This window comes from Nannospalax galili, unplaced genomic scaffold (genome assembly GCF_000622305.1).
Source record: "Nannospalax galili isolate Female #2095 unplaced genomic scaffold, S.galili_v1.0 scaffold492, whole genome shotgun sequence".
Taxonomy (NCBI): Eukaryota; Metazoa; Chordata; class Mammalia; order Rodentia; family Spalacidae; genus Nannospalax; species Nannospalax galili.
The window spans coordinates 1,450,171-1,468,927 of record NW_008332217.1 but is presented as its reverse complement, the minus strand read 5'-3'; the positions used below and the strand labels follow the sequence as shown (position 1 = coordinate 1,468,927).

The 18,757-nt window shown below is 51.4% G+C and overlaps 1 protein-coding gene across 1 annotated transcript in view; it reads left to right on the top strand.

Annotated features, from left to right (window-relative positions):
* Prex1 (phosphatidylinositol-3,4,5-trisphosphate dependent Rac exchange factor 1) overlaps positions 1 to 18,757 on the top strand; it is a 170,216-nt gene that overhangs the window by 87,942 nt on the left and 63,517 nt on the right. Inside the window, exons 6-7 of the mRNA XM_008827461.1 lie at positions 11,346 to 11,507; positions 14,742 to 14,875. Of these exons, the coding sequence (XP_008825683.1) occupies positions 11,346 to 11,507; positions 14,742 to 14,875 (296 nt within the window). The remainder of the gene's footprint in view (positions 1 to 11,345; positions 11,508 to 14,741; positions 14,876 to 18,757) is intronic.

The following is an 18,757-nucleotide window of genomic DNA, read 5'->3' as shown; positions in this document are numbered from 1 at the left end:
CAATTGCTCAGTGTCTTGGCCTTGGCACCCGTCAGTGGAACATTTATATCAGCAAACAGTGAGGCTGAGGGCCCTTCACACCCTCCCAGGCCCTCCTTTTTGTCACAGTTTCCAGGGCATTCTAAAAGATGACCCCGTGAGCCCTGTAGCTGACTCGAACCCCTACCCTGTCCCCTTGGCCTTCCAGACTCTGACACCCCCACAGATGTCCCCAGCTCTGTGAGCCCCCTTGTTCCCATTAAACACTCAATGCAGGCTGCAGGGTCAGGGAACCTGTTGGGGAAGGAGAGGAAGAGGCGTGAGTGAAAGCCTTTTGGGAACAGCCCCAAAAGCTGAACTTGAACACTGCCTAAGAATAGCCAGAACATTCTATTTCGGCTCTTCAGTCCAGGCTTGGGATAGACAGTTGGCATTTTCAGACTTTGTTGAATTTTCCATCAGTATTTCCAGGGAGATGATTCAGAGTTGGGGTGACGCCCTGGTACGCAGCAAGCAGGTCCCTAAGAGGGACCTGGTTGACATCTGCTGATGATTCCTGGTCCTGGTGTGGCCCTGCTCTGGCCTGCTCTGCCCTGGCAGGCTGCTGGTTCTGCTTCTCCAAGCTTCTAGATCTTGATGGGTCTGCAAGGGCCTTGGGGTTGTCCCAGGGTGGTTGGGAGACCCTGGGTGGCCAGGAGGGACACAGCCTATCTGAAGTGACAGGTGCCTCCCTCACCTCTCTGGCCACCAGTTCTTGGTTCCTTGCCCCTTTCTTATGTTTCAACCTCTGAGCATAGGCACCTGGTTCCATCCGGGATTTTTCCTAGTCTCACTCCTGTTTTGACCTCGTCCACTGTGACTTTAATGAAAATCAAAGTGTATTCAAATGTTGAGCTGTCACCACCAGTAAGCTTGTAACATCACCACAGAAGGAAGTCCAGTCCCCTGAATGGTCCCTGCCCACCTCTCTTCTCTCCCACAAGCCCTTTCCGTCTCTGTGCATTTACCTTTTCTGGATGCATTGTGTTGATGAAAGCCCGTCTTACCCTGTGTGTCTGGCTTCTTTCCCTTGCTGCCACGTTTCTCCACATCATAGTCTGAGTTCATACTTCATTCCTTTTCCATGGCTGAGCAGTCTTCCACCACAAGCTGGGCCATTTTTTGCTTACCCACCCACTGGATGGTGACCATCGAGAAGTGAGACGACTGTGACCATCCCCAGAACTAAACACCCCTACCCCCAGATGCTGGCTCACCTCCCTGCCAGAATGTCTCCCCCTCCCAGCCTACCCCCAGCCTCCATCCCAGGAAGTAAATCCTTTGCCCTGATGGTTTCTCAGACCAAACTCCAGGAATTAGGGCATGTGCTTTCCTTCACCCCACTCCAGTTGGTGAAGAAGCCGGGTCCATGGAGCCTGTCTGTGGTGGCTACCAGTCCCTGTGCTCTGTGTCTCCTAAGGCTGCCACAGGCCCTCCTGCCTCCACCCTCAGCCTCCATCATCTGAGTTAGCTCCCGTCTTCCCGCACCCAAACCACCCTCCTGTTGAAGTTGTTTGCCCCCGGGTGTCACCCCGCCTAGGACCCCACTCCATTCTTGCCCCATTCTGTATCTGCCGGACGTCGTGCCTGGTTCTCATCTGTGGGCTGGAGTTGGTGTGTGCCACCCTGCTTTGCTGCGAGGGTTGGACAGTGTGTGAGGGACTTGAGCTGGTGCTCTGGGTATTCATGGTTGTCCCTGGTGGCTGTTCTCGATCCACTCTGATACTGTCATGAGCTGGGAAGGGAGGACAGTGTGAGGTTCTCCATCCCAGCTCCTGCTGGATGCCTTTTTGAGATGTGACCCAAGCACCATGCCTCAGTTTCACCCCTATCAGTAGTGCGTTCGAGGTTACTGTGAGGGTCTGAATACTGCTAAACTCCTTCAAACTGTTTCGATGGCCCTAAAGTCAGTTTCAAGGCTAATGCAACTGCGCCTGCTTGTATAGCCAATGCTCTGCCCTCTTACTGTTTAGCTGTCTTTGTCCTTAGATTTTTAGAAGCTTCTGGAAGCACTATGAAGGTCATGTCTAAAATCTGATCTGATGATATCACCTTAGCCTAGTTGCTTTAAGGTTATTGCATTTGCCATTATATGATTCCTGCCCCCCGTCTCTCCCCCATCCCGTCTCCTGAGGGTTGAACCCAGGCCTTCCCCCATGCTGTGTAAGGCTCAACCATGGAGCTACACCCCAGCCCTCTTTTCACTTCTTTTGAGACAGGGTCTCAGTAAGTGGCCCAGGCTGGCCGTGACCTCCCCTTTCTCAGTCTCCTGAGTAGCTGGGACAGGCCTGGATTTCTTTGATTCTGTTCTCCCCTCACCATAGCCTCTCTGGCCTTCTGTCAGATGGTTTTCATGCTTTGGGGTTCAGCTCACCCTGTTTTCTATCTCTTCCTTTCTTCCACTGCTCTGGAATGTGTAGCCGTTTGCAACAGCATCACCATCTAATGATTTTCCCGTTGCCTCTGGAGCATCGTCTCTGCAGAGCCCGCCTGGCACTGGCCATGGGAGTGTCACCACTGTGGTGGCCTCCTCGGAGGCTGGCCCCCCAGCCCTCAGACTGGTGGAGTCTAGAGGGAGAGGACACCTCCTGACCGCAGACCTGGGCGCCTGCACAGCAACTGCACATGAATTGGGACAGAGCAGATCTTAGCATGGAGGGTGAGAACTACAGGTCCTGCTAAGGGGTGGGGGTACCCTGCATCCCATCAGTGGTCACTGTCATTTGGAGGCCCAGGCCAAGGTGATAAGAGCCCCAGCTGTGCTGCTAGAGGCCAGCTTGGGAGGCACAGGGCCAGCGTCAGCCCTGGACCTGAATAGCCAGTGCCCCTTGCTCCTCTGCAAATGGACCCAGGAGCTGGTGACCTACCAGCATTGCTATTCCCTCCTCGATCATTGTGGAGGCCTGGGTCCTTGAATCCCCACAGGGCAGAATTGCTGTCTCTGGATATTTGGGTGAACTTTGTTGCATAAGGTTTTTCTAATATTTACATGAAGTTTGCATAGAGTTTGTCTGTGTGGAAGGTTTCTCAGTTCTGTGCTCAGCTCATCAGTTCTGGAACTTTCAGAGGTTTCTCACTTCTTGTTTTCTTTTCCCTTTGTGTGTGTGTGTGTGTGTGTGTGTGTGTGTGTGTGTGTGTGTGTGTGTGTCTACCTGTATATACCATATGTGTATATATAGCGTGTGTGTGTACCTGTATATACATATGTGTATATATAGCGTGTGTGTGTACCTGTATATACATATATGTATATATATATAGCGTGTGTGTGTGTGTGTGTGTGTGATGTGTACTTGTTAATCTGGGTGTATATACATGCGTGCATACATGTGCATGGAGGCCTAAGGTCAACATTGGGTGTTTTCCTTGATTGCTCTTATTATTTATTTATTATATTTTGAGACAGGGTCTCCCTGTAGCCCCATCTGGCCTGGAGCTCACTATGTAGACTGACTGGCCTTGATCTCACAGAGATCTGCCTGCTTCTGCCTCCTAAGTGCTTGGATTAAAGGCATGTGCCACCATATTGGGTCTTTCACTGAACCTGGAGCTCATTGATTCTGCTGGGCTGGCTGGCCAGTGTGCTCCCCCCCACCCCCCTTTCCTTGACACTGGATTACAAGACTATGCCCTAATTTTTTTTTTTTTTAAACGAGAGTGCTGTGGAGCTGAACTCTGGCCCCTGTGCTTATAGACAGACACATGACCAATTGAGCCGTCTCCTCAGGCCCTCTTCTCTTTTCTTTAAAAGGTAGGGGGTCCCCTTGGACTCTCTGCGACTGTCATTCTCAACATGGCTAGAAGGAACCCCAGAGCTGTATTGTTTGGAGTGGGCTGGACTTTCTCAGCCTGGTAGGGGAGTCTGAGACAGACCTTAGTGAGCAGAGCTGGCTCTGGGAGGCCTGGTTTACACTCAGCTTTGTGGGAGCTGGCCAAGGTGTCTCCAGAAAGTGGGTGGGGGCATTGCTGTTTGGTCCAGACCCTGTGGGTGGCACCCCCTCCCTTTCCAGGCCACCCTTTTCTTTTTGTAAACATGGCTTCCCAGCTCCCATGGCAGCTTTGGCCTTGGCTAGACCAGGGCACAGGCAGTGACAGGTTCTGTCATATCTTTCAGGGACAGGACTGTGTGCTCCACACTGTGGTTTGGTGCAGGGACAGGGCTGTGTGCTCCACACTGTGGTTTAATGAATCCTTTTCCTCAGTGACTAAAAACCTAATTTATCATTTTAATGTCATTACAAAAGTCACATAAACTTTGAAAACCTAACTTAAACTTACTTATTCATAAAAGAATAGAAACCAGAGAGGACACTCCCCCTCCTCCCCCCAGAGCTGGCTTCAGACATGGCTGTATCCAGAGGCTTTGGTAAGGCCACTGCAAGGCCCATCTCTAGCTCTTTTTCTCCCTGAAGCTTTTCTGCTCAGCAGGCTGTTTCCTTCCTCACGGTAGTCTCTGACAGCACCCGCAGGCTTATGTTTCCAGGTACAAAAAGGGCTTGCCCTCTGAATCTTCCACCGTAGTCCCAAACAAAACCCTTTCTAGGGGAGCTGGGGATGGGGTTCTCTGCTCCATCCTAGAGGTGGAGGCTGGAAGAATCAGGCTTTTCTGTGAACCCACACTGGGAGTCTGGCTGGAGTGGCCTCTCTAGGCCTCCACAGCCCAGGAGAGCTGCTCCCTACATCTACCTGCTTGATCCTCCCGTGGGAATGGTGGGCCTGGATGGGATGTTCTCTCCCATCCTCTTCCTCTCTGCCTCCTATATCTTCCTGTGGGCCTTTCCTTGGCCTCAGAGGCTAAAGACGCAGGTGCTCACCACACCGCCTTTGCTGCCTTCCCAGCTTGGCCCTGCACTGGAAGCTTTTGTTCCAGGATGTACTCTTGCGGCTGTGCTGTGGTAGGATGGGTACCATCTTGGTACCTGTGCTTGCAGGGGGCAGGGGATGAGTGCCTCAAGGAAGCCCAGGCCCTCTGCCCTACTTCCTCCTTTCCAGGAACTCTAGGCCTTGCGAAACCACACAGGCTGAGGCGGATGCTGGGCAGGGCCACAGCCCGGCTCCCGAGGTGGCCTGCTACCCTCCCTTCCCCAGGGCAGGCCTCTGCCCAAACACCTCATGTTCTAAGTGTGTAACAGGAGGGCTTCAACTGCCAGCTGCCATTGTTTGTTGGGGAGCTGTAACTGATAGCATCCACCATTTCCTACTCCCTGCCTGTGACTTTGGCCGAAGTCACTTTTTTCACTTTGAGCAGCTTGCTGCTCAGTGCCTCAGTTTCCTCATTGGAACGATCAGGTTGGAAATGCCTGATACACCGAGGACAGCACCAGGCATGAAGCAAACGCTCATGATAGCTGCCACTGTCAGGATGGTCACTCACCCACCCTTACTCTTATTCTTACTGTATAGTGACAATAATAAATATGAATTGCTGTTACCATGGAAACGATGGTAACAGTGATAAACACTGTGCTCTCGTTGTCTACTAAGATGCTTACATTCACTTCTGTATCTGTTGGCGTTCACTGTTTTCACTTTGAGCATGCTCTGACTCAGAGAGGTCAGTTTGTTTGTGTAAGGTCACACTGCAAAGGGTGGCAGTGGGCTCACCAGCACCCTTCTTTGGCCACAGGCTCTGATAAGCTCTTTGGGGAGTATGGAGCACAAGGAACCTAATCTCTTAGTGATGCCTCTAGCGATGGGCACCCACTCCTCACCTTGTGGGAAAGCTGGGTGGGGGGGGAGGTCGTAAGGATGGATTACTCCAGCAAGCAGCCCTCTGCAGCCACCCACTTGACCCTCTGAACCCACACAAGTCCAGTGACTTCTTTGTCACAGCCCTCCCAAGATGCTTAGCAAACAGTCTTGACTTCCTCCCCAGAATGCCTCTTTGGAGCCCGTAAGTTCACACAGCTATCCCACTTTAGATGTGGGTCCCAGGATTTGGGGACCAAAGGCTGTCTCCTCAGAACCAGTTTTATTGAGACTCACCCAAGAGCTCTGAATCCAGCTGTGTTCTGAATTGGTCAGGGACTTCTTGCCTTCCACCATGTGGGTCCTGAGGTTTGAATTCAGGCTGTCAGGCTCGGCAGCAAGTGCCTTTACTAGCTGAGCCATCTTGCTGGCCCCCTTCACCTTTTTTTTTTTAAGATTTATTTTATTATTTACTTTTGTGTATATGTACATGTGCATATAGGTGCCCTTGGAGGCCAGAGAGATGTCAGATCCCCTGGAGCTGGAGTTGCAGGTGGTTGAGATTTGCCTGGCCTGGAGGCTGAGACCTGAACTCCTGTCATTTAGAAGAGCAGCAAGAACTCTTAACCACTGGGCCATCTCTGCAGCCCCTACCCTCACCTATTTTGAAATTAAATTGTGTGTGTGTGTGTGTGATATGTAAATGTGTGTCTATATGGGCATGCAAGGTGCATGTCTGGAGGTTAAAGAACAGTCCTGGTGTCCTCAGGTGTCTTCTGTCTTACGTTTGGGACAGACTTTGACATTATCCTGGAACTTCATCGTGTAGGTCAGGCTGGCCCCTGAGCTTCCAGGGACGCACCTGTCTCTACCTCCCACCTCACCATCACTGGGGTTACAGGTTTATACCACTGTGTCTGGCTTTTTGTGTGGGTTTTAGGGATCAGAGTTGGGTCCTCATGTTTATGAGGCACACACTTTTCCAACTGAGCCACCTCGCCAGGCCTAGGTTATTCATTTGTTGTTTGATTTTGTTCTTTGTGTGTTTGGAAAGCATCCCCTGAGGTACTACAGCATGGATCCTCCCACGGTCTGGACAGTATCCTTGGGGGTGTGATATCTTTAAACTCTGATGAAGTCAAGTGTGTCAGATTTGCTTGAGGTTGCTTTGCATGCCGTCTCATGTCTAAGAACACATTGCCTGCCTGAGTTGGTGTGGTGAGCACTCATGTCTAAGAACGCATTGCCTGCCTCCCGGGTGTTGAGAACGCACTTCGGTGTCTCTGGTTTTATGGTCTGAGCACTTCCATTCAGGGTTCCGATCATTTTGACTTAGTTTCTGGTGCAGTGGAGGAAGTGGCTGACCTCATGCTGCCACGCAGAGATGCACAGCAGTTCTGGTCATTCTTAGGTTTTCCTTCCCACGCGCCCCATGTGGTTGAAAACGAACAGACCTCACAGCGCTCTCCTTCGTTCTCCAACTCCTCTCCTTGCCTATCCTTTTTTTTTTTCTTTAACTCATTTATTTTTTGTGTGTGCATATTTCATATATAACATCCTGAACAATCTTATTCATCTATATACCCACATTCCAAATAGCACCCTCCCATAGCCTCCCCACCCCCTGAGCCTGAGAAGGAGTGTGCTGGGTGGAAACAGAATGTGCAAAGGCCCAGGGGCAGGGGTAGCTCCATGGGGTAGAGCCCATGCTCCTCTGTGACCCGAGACACCAAAGCCCACACTTCCCCTGCAGCTTTGCCAGTTACCAGCCTGGCCTTCATGCATGTTTCCTGTTCCCACCCTCAGTGCTGACCTTAAGCAGAAACAGAGGTGAGGGCAGTCAGCAGGGACCTGACCCTCTTCTCCTTTTGACTGAGCTCTAGAGTTGGCAGCTCCACAGGGACACTCAAAAAAGTGACTGCACCTCCAGCTCAGGCTGCAGCGAGCGGGGCCAGCAGCTCTGTGCTTGCTTGAGGAGATCTGATGACCATGCTGACCTGGTCCTCGGGTGGCCTGACCCAAGTGCACATGCTCAAAGTCACTTACCCACAGGATGGGACTGATGGTCCTGAGGTTCCATCTTCTATTGTGATTATCTGTGGACAAGCCTCCAAGCAGGCTGCTGCCTACAGGATGCGTCTGGGCCCAGGGGAATACCATAAATGAATGAATGAATGAATGAATGAATGAGTAAATGAATGAATGAATGAGTAAATGAATGAATGAGTAAATGAGTGAGTAAATGAATGAATAAATGACTGAATGAATGAGTAAATGAATGAGTAAATGAATGAATGAGGCATAGAGCTGCCTGACCCCAGCACCTCCAGCTCATGCTTAGATTATTGCAGCAGCCACTGATGAACCTGCCTGCATCTCTACCCCTCATTCCTCTCAGCACTGTTAAAGAGGACCGCACGGTGTTGGGACTCAACACTGTTCCCTCACATCTCTGCGCTGTTGGCACACAGCCAAGAACTCCACTGGCCTTGCTGGTGTGGCCTCAGCATGCTTCTCCGGCTTCATCATCAGTCTCTCTCTCTCTCTTCTCTGTCCTCCATGTTGTTTCTTGCTGTCTCAGGACCTTTGCTTATGCTCTTCTGGGTCCTAGAGTGCTGTCCCCAAGGATGACTATGCCGCTATGGGGCTGCACATTGCTTCAGAAGCCCCTCCACTGTGGAGGACCACTGTGCTTCCTCCACTTACCCCCTTAACAGGCCTTTATCCTCCAGCATGTGTGTGCAGTTGCTATAATGCAACTTGTGTTTGGAAGGGAAGTATTCTGTGATGGTTGGGCTCATACCCGCTGTGTGGCCTTGCACAGAGGACTTGACCTCTCTATGCCTCTATCTGTGTCTGTCAGAGCTGGATAGGAGCGTGAAGCTCACTGGCAGTGCTGGCCCCTTGTTGACCTTCCCCTTGACTGTGAACTTCCAAGGGCTTCTCCTTGTTTGCTTGGCACTTGCACACTGTGTGTATATGGCTGCCTGCTGAGCGAAGGCCTGGACCTGCGCCCCTGTGGCAGCTCTGCCCTAGCCTCTGCCTGCCTCTTGCCTCTCACTATCTTCCTGAAGCTTTTCTCTGGGTACCGGCCATGCTTCCGACCCCGGCTTCTAGTCACCAGATGACCTCTGCATCAGGGGCTGTTGTAGTCTCCCCATTCCAGCCCAGGGAGCCCTGCCTACTCTACTGCTGCCTGTCCAAGGGAGCAGAGCTCAGCGATGCCTGTGACCCACGGAGTCACTGGATTGGGCCTTTTAACATTAGGGCCTCTTCCTCAAGAAAGGAGACAGGGAGGAAGTGGGGAAGGACCATTTTCAGAGTTGGCTTTTTTCAGAAGGGCTTGGAATGACATCTGTGGGCTATAGCTGGCACAGGACACCAGCCTCAAGAGTGCCAGGAGCTGGCTCACTGAGTGCTTGCTGTCTGTGAACTCCAGGAGTGCTGGGAGTTGGTGCGCCCAGTGCTTGCTGTCTGTAGACCTTGGTTCTTCTGCAGAGTTGTTTATCCTTTGCCATCCTAACTGTGAGCAGAGCCAGTGGCCTGAGTTCAAATCCAAGCTCCACCTCCTCTTCCCTGGTCTCGGCTGCCTGCACCTCTCTCAGCCTCCTGTTAGACAGTCTGGGGTCTGCCTCTCCAACCCAGTCAGGAGGTGCAGGAGCCATTCACTGCTACTCTTACCATCACTGGCTTCTTTGTGACCAGTTTGTAGATGGTGAAACTGAGGCTAGGGAGGGACTGACTTGTGCCCAACCAGCTGGTGAACAGAGCCACCCTTGTATCCAGTGTGGGAGAGGCAGTGTCTGGGGACTTCAGCTGTGACTGCAGGGAGCAGAGATGTATAGTGGGCAGAGTCTGCATCATCTGGTACCTGGAGTGCCTGGTTCAGGAAATTTGCCTGCCTGGCACTGTCCTGATGTCTTGATTGAAGAAGGCCAGTGCCTGCGCCTTGGTACCCTGCCTACACATTGTCCCCACCGCTGCTTCCTATGAATCCCCTCCTTCCTCAGCGCCCTACTCCTCACACCTAGTGAGCGGCTGAAATCTTTTGGTTTCAGATTATTGACCAAACTGGAGGGCTGGGGCTGTAGCTCAGCTGGTAGAGAGCTTGCCTAGCATGCAGGAAGCCCTGGGTTCCATCCCCACTGTTGCATCAACTGGAATGGTGGCCCATGCCTACAGTCCTAGCTCTCAGGAGGTGGAGGCAGGAGGATTAGGAGTTTAAGGTCATCCTCAGCTACATAGTAAGCTTGAAGCCAGCCTGGGCTACATGAAAGCTTGTCTCAAGTGAACATTGGCTAGGCCTTCAGAATGTTTCAGCCTGTGTCTAGGATGAGGGGTGAGTTGATGGTAGTTGGGTCACAGGTCAGGAGCTGGCTGGACACTGGATGCACCTACAGAGGCCTTTATTTGTTTACTTTCAGTCCTGGGGATTGACCCCACGGTGGGCCTCCAGCATGTTAGGCAAACGTTTTACCTCTGAGCCACACTGGAGTCCCCAAAATAATTAAAAAAAATTTTTGCTTTATTTTTATTTTACATGTATGAGTATATTGCGTGCATGTATGCAAGTGCATCCATGTCATGCAGTGCCCACATAGGACAGAAGAGGACGTTGGATCCCCTGGAACTTGAGTTATGATGTTTGTTAGCCACCATGTGGGTGCTGGGATTTGAACCCGGGTCTTCTGCCAGAATAGCTAGTACTCTTAACTGCTGAGCTACCTCTCCAGCCCCTCCAAAGGCATTTTTTCCTTCTACCCATTTCACTAAGAAAGCTGGGGCAGGGACTGTGGCCACCTCTGTGACCTGCCCATCTCCTTGTTCCCGTCTCGTTGCCCACCCCCCCCAGGTCACCACTCTTTCTTGTTATGCACCACATACCTTCTACCTCAGGCCCTTTGCACCTGCTCTTCCGCATTCTCCCCTCAGCTCATTGCAGGGTTCAGTGTCCCCCAACCTCCCTGTTTGAAAGAACATATCCTGATCCCCATTCTAACTCCTCAGAAGAGTTCTCACTCTTTGCCATTGTAGCAGATGCTTGGTCTGTCTTTTTGTCAGTACTTTTTGGTCTGTCTTCTGTGTCAGGCTACAGTATCCAGCAGGTAAGGTGCTTATATCTGTTTTGTTGTTATCTCTAGACTGACTTCAAGGGTGCTTGGATAATATCCCCAGAATGAGAGAATGAATGAATGAATGAATGAATGAACGAACAAATGAATGAGTGTCTTAGTTGCCTTTCTTATTGGTGGGACAAAACACCTGACAAAATCAACTAAGGGAGGAAGAGTTGATTCTGACTCACAATTCGATGGTGCGGTCCATCACGCTGGGGAGTCATGGCAACAGGAGCTTGAGGCAGCTGCTCACAGCGTGTCCACAGTCAGGAAGCAGAGGGAGCTGAATGCTGGTGCTCAGGTCACTTCCTGATTTTTATGCAGTCTGGAACCCCAGCCCTTGGGATGGTGCTGCTCACATTCAGGGCTGGCCTTCCCTGTGTCAGCGAAGCCTCTCTGGAAACTTCCCTTCTAGACACACAGAGGTGTGTGATTCCAAACCCAGGGTGTACAGCTTTGGCTCCACCACTGGCTAGGGCCCCCTAGACTAACCTCTTTCTTTCCTGCCCTTCCCCACCCCAGGAGCTGGCCAAGAGGACCCCTGGCAAGCACCCTGACCACCCGGCTGTGCAGAGTGCCCTGCAGGCCATGAAGACCGTCTGCTCCAACATCAATGAGACCAAGCGGCAGATGGAGAAGCTGGAGGCACTGGAGCAGCTGCAGTCCCACATTGAGGGCTGGGAGGTGCGCACGGCCTGGAAGGAGGGCCCTGGGCCCAGGGGCATAGGGGGTGGGGAACTGGGCTGAGGAGGAGGAGGAGGTCCCTGGGCTGAGGGGATTCGGGGGGCCTTTGTTTGGCCTGTCCTATGTTTACTTTCAAATGACTTGGTTGCTTTCCAATGAAACCCACATAAAAATCCAGATTTCAACTTTCTGTTGAAAAATTGCTGACACTGTGGTGTCCCAGGGTCGCAGCCATTGAGTCTCTGATCTCCTCAGCCCCCACCATCACTCTGGGCCACCCTCCAGTCTCTCGGTGCACACTGCTGGCTGCCTGCAGGACTTGGTGTTTCTGATGGCAATGTCAAGGGCAGCTTTTGCATATCTACCTGCGTTCGGTTCTTCTGTTGCTAAGACAACATATCTGACAAAAGCAGCTCTAGAAAGGGAGGGTGTATTTGGCTCACAGCTTGAAGATGTAGTCCATCATAGTGGGGGCGTCATGGTCACATCTGATCCGCAGGGAGCAGAGAGATGAAGGCAGCTCCGTTCCTCCTTTTTAATCAGTCTGGGACCCCAGCTCATGGGAAGGTGCCATCCACATTTAAGGTGGATCTTCCTACCTTAACTAACTGAGTCTAGAAACTCACTCAAAAAATATGCCCAGAAGTTTGTCTCCTAGGTGATTATAGGTCCTGTCAAAGTGACTATCAATACTAATCATCATGCTACCCCAGGTCAAAGTTCTGGATAGAGACATGCTAGCTAGGTGACCTGGGACACCTCTTTAACTATTCTGACTCTTAGTGTCATCTTTACATCTTCAATAAACAGCAGTGTTGGTTGCCCTCAGGATTGTTAGCAGGTAGAAAACCTCAAGAGTATATGTAACTGACTTTATTACCTTTATTTATTTTGTGTATATGTGTGTGGGTGTCGGCACAGCATGCCACAGCGTGGATGTGGAGGTCAGAGGACAGCTTGTAGGAGTTGGTTCTCTCGTTCCATTGTGTGTGTCCTGGGCATTGAACTTAGGTCATCAGGCTTGGCAGCAAGCACCTTTACCCACTGATTGGTCTTGTTAGTCCGTAACTTACTTTCTCAACCCTCACTTCTTCCTTGTGTTACTGGAAGTTTCCCTCATGTCTGTAGAAGGAAAGGCAACGGGAAAACACACATCAGTACAAAAGGCCAGTCTGCCGGATGGAGAGACTGAGAAGAGCAATGAAAGGTCTGGGATAGACTGTTGTCTGGACCACCTGCTGGAGGCCCTAGGTGGCCCTGGATATCTGGGATTTAGGGTTCTTTACACCCCCATGCTGCCGAGCTACTGTGAGGTCAAGGGAGAGGACTCAGCTGCAGAGAAGTTAACTGCTGTGTTCATAGAAGAGGGGGCGACGTGTCCTGTGGACCCTTCTTTGCCGGGCCTCTTTCCCTGCTGAGCTCCAGCTCCAAGACTCCCTTGCAGTTGGACTTTGTAGTGGCATTGAGCCTTGGCCAAGATCAAGATGGAAGGTGGGAGGGATGAGGTCCTCACTTGTGTTTGGGGAAGGGGCTGCCACAGGTGTATCTGGCTTCCTGTAGCAGTGACAGCCAACCTCCACCAGGGTCCTGGGGAGGGAGGGTCCAGTCAGGTGTCAGTGTGTCCAGCAGGCACAGATGGCTTTCAGCTAGCAGGGAGGCAGTCAACTGCCTCTGTTCCTTTGACTTATGACTTTTCCTGAAGCATGGGCCATATGACCAGCCATTGTTCAGGGTCACAGGCCCACTGTCCTGCTGCAGCCTGAGCCTTGAGCTTCCTGGGGCATCTGGGCATACACTGACAGACATGTGCTACCATGGGACTGAAGGTGGCAGCTCCAAGGAGCTCAGTGTTCAGCTTGTGTGCAGCACAGAGGAGGCTACATGGCTGGTGGCTAACCAGGCTGCATGGGTGACTTTGCTCCAACAGGGCCACTTCCTTCCTGTGTCAGGCATGCCTGCTACTGGGTCCCTCTCCCTGATGGCTGCCTTTTACCTGTGCAGAATATTAAGGGGGAGAGACTGGATGCTGCCTTTATGGTAGTGGTATAGTACCTGCTCCTTGGCACCATTTGGTCACGTGACCATGCTGGGTGTAAAGGAAGCTAGAGAATGTAGTTTATCGGTCATATAGCCAGTACCTGCCAAAACTTCCTCCCCAAGAAGATGTGAATGGAACAAAGATCTGTGCCACCCCGTCGGGTGGTCTGTGCCGCCCCGTCGGGTGGTCTGTGCTGCCCTGTTGGGTGTTCTGTGCCGCCCTGGTCCCTGTCTAGATCTCTAGATCTCTGTCTCAGCTCCTTGGGGTCTGTAAGCCCTTGGCCATGCCCTGACAAGGATCCAGATGGACCCACCAGGTCCTGGCTCTGAGGACACTTGGTAGCTTTCCCAGTCCCTGTCCTTGCCCCTCCCTGACACTTTTCCTGACCTCGACATCCCTAATCTCATCAATCCTCAGTCAACATCACATACTTCCTATGTGATAGCCACCCCGACATGCAGCTTTTAGCCCACAGCCCTAAGCAGAGCTAGGAGCTATTTCCCTCTGTGTCCACAGCCTTTGCTGGATCTTGTGCTCTCACTGTCCTGTGCTGATAGTTTCCACATAGCATCTATTGAGCCCCTACTGCATACAAATGAGGGCTGTAGGTGCCGGGAGTCCTATGGCACATGCTTATAATGGTTCTGTCCTTATGGAGTGGCATTCTCGTGGGAAAGACTTAAGTCGAGATGCAAATAGCTCACAGGAAAAGACAGGCAACAGATACCGCAGAGAAAAACCCAACCACTATAGGACCAGATGCTGATGGAGACCTGCTGTTAGCTATTTGATGCCTCACCTCCTGGCATTATGAAGTATCTCCTGTAAAAGGGACATGCAGTCTATGGATGAGCTCTGCCAGGAATACATGTGGGAAGCTCCATCTTATCTGTGGGGCAGGACCATTCCCTGGTGGGTTCCTGGGCTGTGTAGATGGAGAAGGCGAGCTGAGCGGTAGCACATACTCCTTGCTCTGTTTCCCGATTGTGCACGTGACACAGCCAGCTGCTTCAGGCTCCTTCTGCCATGACTTCCCCACTGTGACGGACAGTAACCTTGAACTGGGAGCTGAAATAAACCATCCTCCCTTGATTCCATCAAAGGTTTTCGTTTTTGTTTTTTTCATTGCAATAGGAAAACAAACTAAGACAGGTGAGTTCTGGGTGCTCATCCCCTGCCTCCCATTGTCTCATCAGGGTTCCAATCTCACAGACATCTGCACCCAGCTCCTCTTGCAGGGGATGCTGCTGAAGATCTCTGCGGGAAACATCCAGGAGAGGGCCTTCTTCCTCTTTGACAACCTGCTGGTCTACTGCAAGCGGAAATCCAGGTAACCCGGCAGGGGGAGGCTACCGTGGTGGAGTTGGGGCAGTGCTAACCTGTTCCTCTCTCTGGGTGACACCTTGGGCTTGTCACATCCCTCTCTGGGCTTCCCTTTTCTCTTCTGAGCATTTTCTAGGTCAATATACAGTATAAGCCACATATGCTAATTGCAGTTTTTTCCTAACCACGTTAAAGTGAAAAGAAACAGGCGAAATGGATTTTAGTAGTCTATGCAACCCAAGATACTACAGATGTTATATCTAATTGTAATTACATATAATTGGTGTTTAAACTTTACTTTCCTCTTCCTATGTCTTCTGTTTGTTTGTTTATTTATTTATTTATTTATTTGAGTCAGGGTCTCCCTATAGCCCCAGCTGGCCTGGAACTCACTATGTAGATCAGGCTGGCCTCAAACTCAGCAGAAATCCTTCTGCCTCTGCCTTCTGAGTGCTGAGATTAAAGGTGTGCACCACCACACCTGGCCCTCCCATATATGTTTTGACGTTTAGTCTATGAAGCGGTGTCTGTGTTAGCCACAGTGGGTCCCGGCTGGATTTCCAGTGCTTAGCAGCCGTTTGTTGTTTGTGGACACTGTATTGCTATTGCACAGCATAATTCTAGATGATTGTGAGGGTTCAGCAGCATCCTGTGATTCTAAAGTCCCACAGTGCAGGGCTCAAGGGGAGAAATCTCTTACTGCTAGGCTGGGCGAAGAAAGAATGACCTGCCACCATCATCATGTCTTTCACTGAGCTCCCTGCCTTTTGTGGAGGCCAGGAGTGAGTGGATGTGTGTGTAGGTTGGAGGTATGCAAGTGGGCTGTGGAGCAGTGGGAGGAGGAATGGATGGTAAGTAGGGAGCGGGGAGGGGAAGAATGTGATGGCCTTGTGAAGGGATGAGTTAGTAGGTGGAGGAGAGAATGCGGAAGAGGGAAAAGATGAGAGAGAAGGGAGGGAGAAGATTAGGGGAGGGATCTGATGAGGCTGGGGATGAGGGAGGGATGAGGAGAGACGCAAGAGTGGTGGTTGACTAGTTAGAGGTCTAGAAGATGACTGGCTGGGCATAGGATAGGAAGTTGGAGGCAGACATGGGTAGTATTGAGCTGGTGGAGGATGGGATTTGGAGGTGAGCACAGGTGCTTAGGCTAGGTGGTGGATTGGGTCCTGACATCAGATTTGTTGGTGGCTGGGTAGGTGGCTGCATGGCTGGTGCTTAGTGAATAGGGAGGGTGGAGGGAGGTAGAGGCTTGGAGCTTGGGGGATAGTGGCCAGCTGGCAACATGTGCATGGAAGGACGGGTTGGTTGGCTCTGGTGTTGAAGAGGGCAAAGCTGGATGAGTGTGTAGGGAGGGGGTGAGGGGGGCAGAAGGGTTCCTGCTTTGTGTTCTTGCTCAGCACGTCTTGGACAGGGATCAGTCTATGTCTCCAGCTCAAGTCTTTTCTTCTGCTGGGTTGACCTGGGGATGAAGCTGACTTTCCAGGGGTTTCTTCATGCCTTTGTCTGGCTGACGCCTGAGCGGATGCAGCCTGTGGTTTGTGTTCCCGGGGGACCCCACCTCTGTACCTCAGTCTTCAGTCTCCTTGTCTGTTTCTACCTCCTGAGTATGAGAAGCCCGGCCACGAGGCCCTATACATCCATGTGGACTCTTCCCCCTGTGGCAGGCTTCTGTGAGCCTCAGTTTCCCCATCGGTACCAGGGGTCCACAACCCCTTGTCTGCAGTGTTTGGTTCCGAGCTTGGCTGCTTCTCTAGCTCTGTGACCTCACCTGCTGGTGCCTCAGTTTCCTCATCTGTACAACAGGAAGCTCTATTGCATGTGCATCATGGGTCATCATGGAAGTCAAAGGTGGCAAGGGTGCCTCACATCTATTACCTGTGAGAAATAGGGGCTGCTGGTGCTGGTGCCGTGGACCTGGTGCTCACCCTTGGGTTTCTGATGCCACTTGGGGCACAGAGCCCCTTGCCCTGCACGTCCTCCCTATTCTGGGTCTCGGCCCTTTTTGCCACAGGCCTTAGTGTTCCCTTATGTCACCTCCAGTGGAGACATGTTCAACATGTGTCTTCTATAGTCTTTTCCTCCCTCCTGACTTCTTAGGGACTTCTCTTGCTGTCTGGTGTCTCCTGTCCTCACCAGAACCACCCCAGAGGCTTCCTTAGACAGTTGCAAAGCTGCTGTGGAATGTCTCCTCCAACTCTTGCCCACCACCCCACCCCTGCTGTCTGAAGCAGGCACTTTTTCCAGTTTAAGCAACTCTAAACTGGTTGCGCTTGCCCCTCCCCTGGTTTCCTGGCCAGGTCCTTTCTCCTTGGTGTCATCTCCCTAGGAAGAGGAGCAGTAATATCCACCATCCTGACTTCTGTGTGCACCTTTTGAATCCTCCCTGTGGCCACCCCAAGGTATTTGAAGGTCACCCCCTCTCAGTGTCAACGGGGCGCTGGCACTAAGGAAAGGGCACATCTGTCTCCTGAGAAGCCCAGGCAGGCGGCCAGTGTCCTGCCTCTAGGCCAAGTGCCGAGGGCAGGATCAGGTGATGGTGGGTGGAAGCCGGCTGAGTGGAGTGGCCACAGGAAGTACCTGATGTGGCTGGGCATCTGCTGGCTGTCTGGGCCCGTCTGGGGTTGTACAGGGCAGCAGCCAAGCAGGGTGTGGGTTGGGGAAGACTGCGCTTGCTAATTTAAAAAGAGGCCTCCCTTGGCCACTGGAAGCAGAAGGGGGTGTTCTAAAAGTCCACCCTCTCTGTTCCAGAATGGGAAACTGAGGCCCAGAAGAGCTAAGTTGTCTACCCCAATGAGAGGCCGCAGTAGCAGTGGTTCAAGGCTCTGCTGCTGGTGGGTTCATGACCCTGGGCAAGTGCTGTTTTCCTGACTGTTACATGGGCATGAGGTGTAATTGTGCTATGGACAGGCTTTCCAGAGTGACTAGGGCAGTGCCTGGCTATGGCAGTCCTATGTGGCTTTCCTTGGGTGTTTCACATGCAGCTTACACATTACATCTGAGCTGAATTCCTTTTCTTTCATAGGATTAAATGTACTGTGTGAAAGGTTAGATGACAAAGGGCCTAGAAGAAAATGTAGCAAATATTTTCAAGATCTGGGAATGGGGAAAGAGTTCTTAAATACAATAAGGTATAATTATGAAGGAAAAATGGTTGTCAGACCACATTTAAAGTCAGCGGTCACTTTTCATCAAAAGACACATGACAAGACCAGCCACAGACAGGAGGGCTTTGTATTTGCGTCTAGAGTAGGCAAAGAAGTCCTTGGGGTGGGGAGATGGCTCAGCAGGTAAAATGCTTCCCACACATGCATGTGGACCAGAGTTTGTCCCTCAGCACCCAGGTAAAAAGCTAGGCATGGTGGTGCATGCTTGTAATGTCCTGATGAGGTGGAGATGGGCAGATCCCTCCCTGGGGTTCACGGGCCTACCTACATTGGTGAACCCCAGGTCCCAGGAGAGACCCTGTCTCAAAAAGGTGGATGTTTCCTGAGGGATGACACCTGAGGTGGACCTCTGGCCTCCATGTACACTGCACACACTCATACACATGTAACCACACACGTGTGAACATGTACATATACCTGCACACATATGGGCACACACAAATAAAAACTAAAGAAAAAGAAGATACCCTATAGGCAGCTATGGCCCTCTGCCTGTTTTTATAGTGTTTTTCCTTTAACAGTGACATGATTTAGTTGTACTCTATTCTTCCACTTTCTAGATAACTTTTGATCATCATCCTGACAGTTTCCTGACAGCATGGAATTTGCCATGGCTTCTCATTCACATTCCTCCTAAGAGGAAAAGTTCTCTGACAAAGATGACCATAGTCTTTTGGAACTGTTTTCTCCTCTGCTGAATAAGCTACATTTCTCTCTCTCTCTCT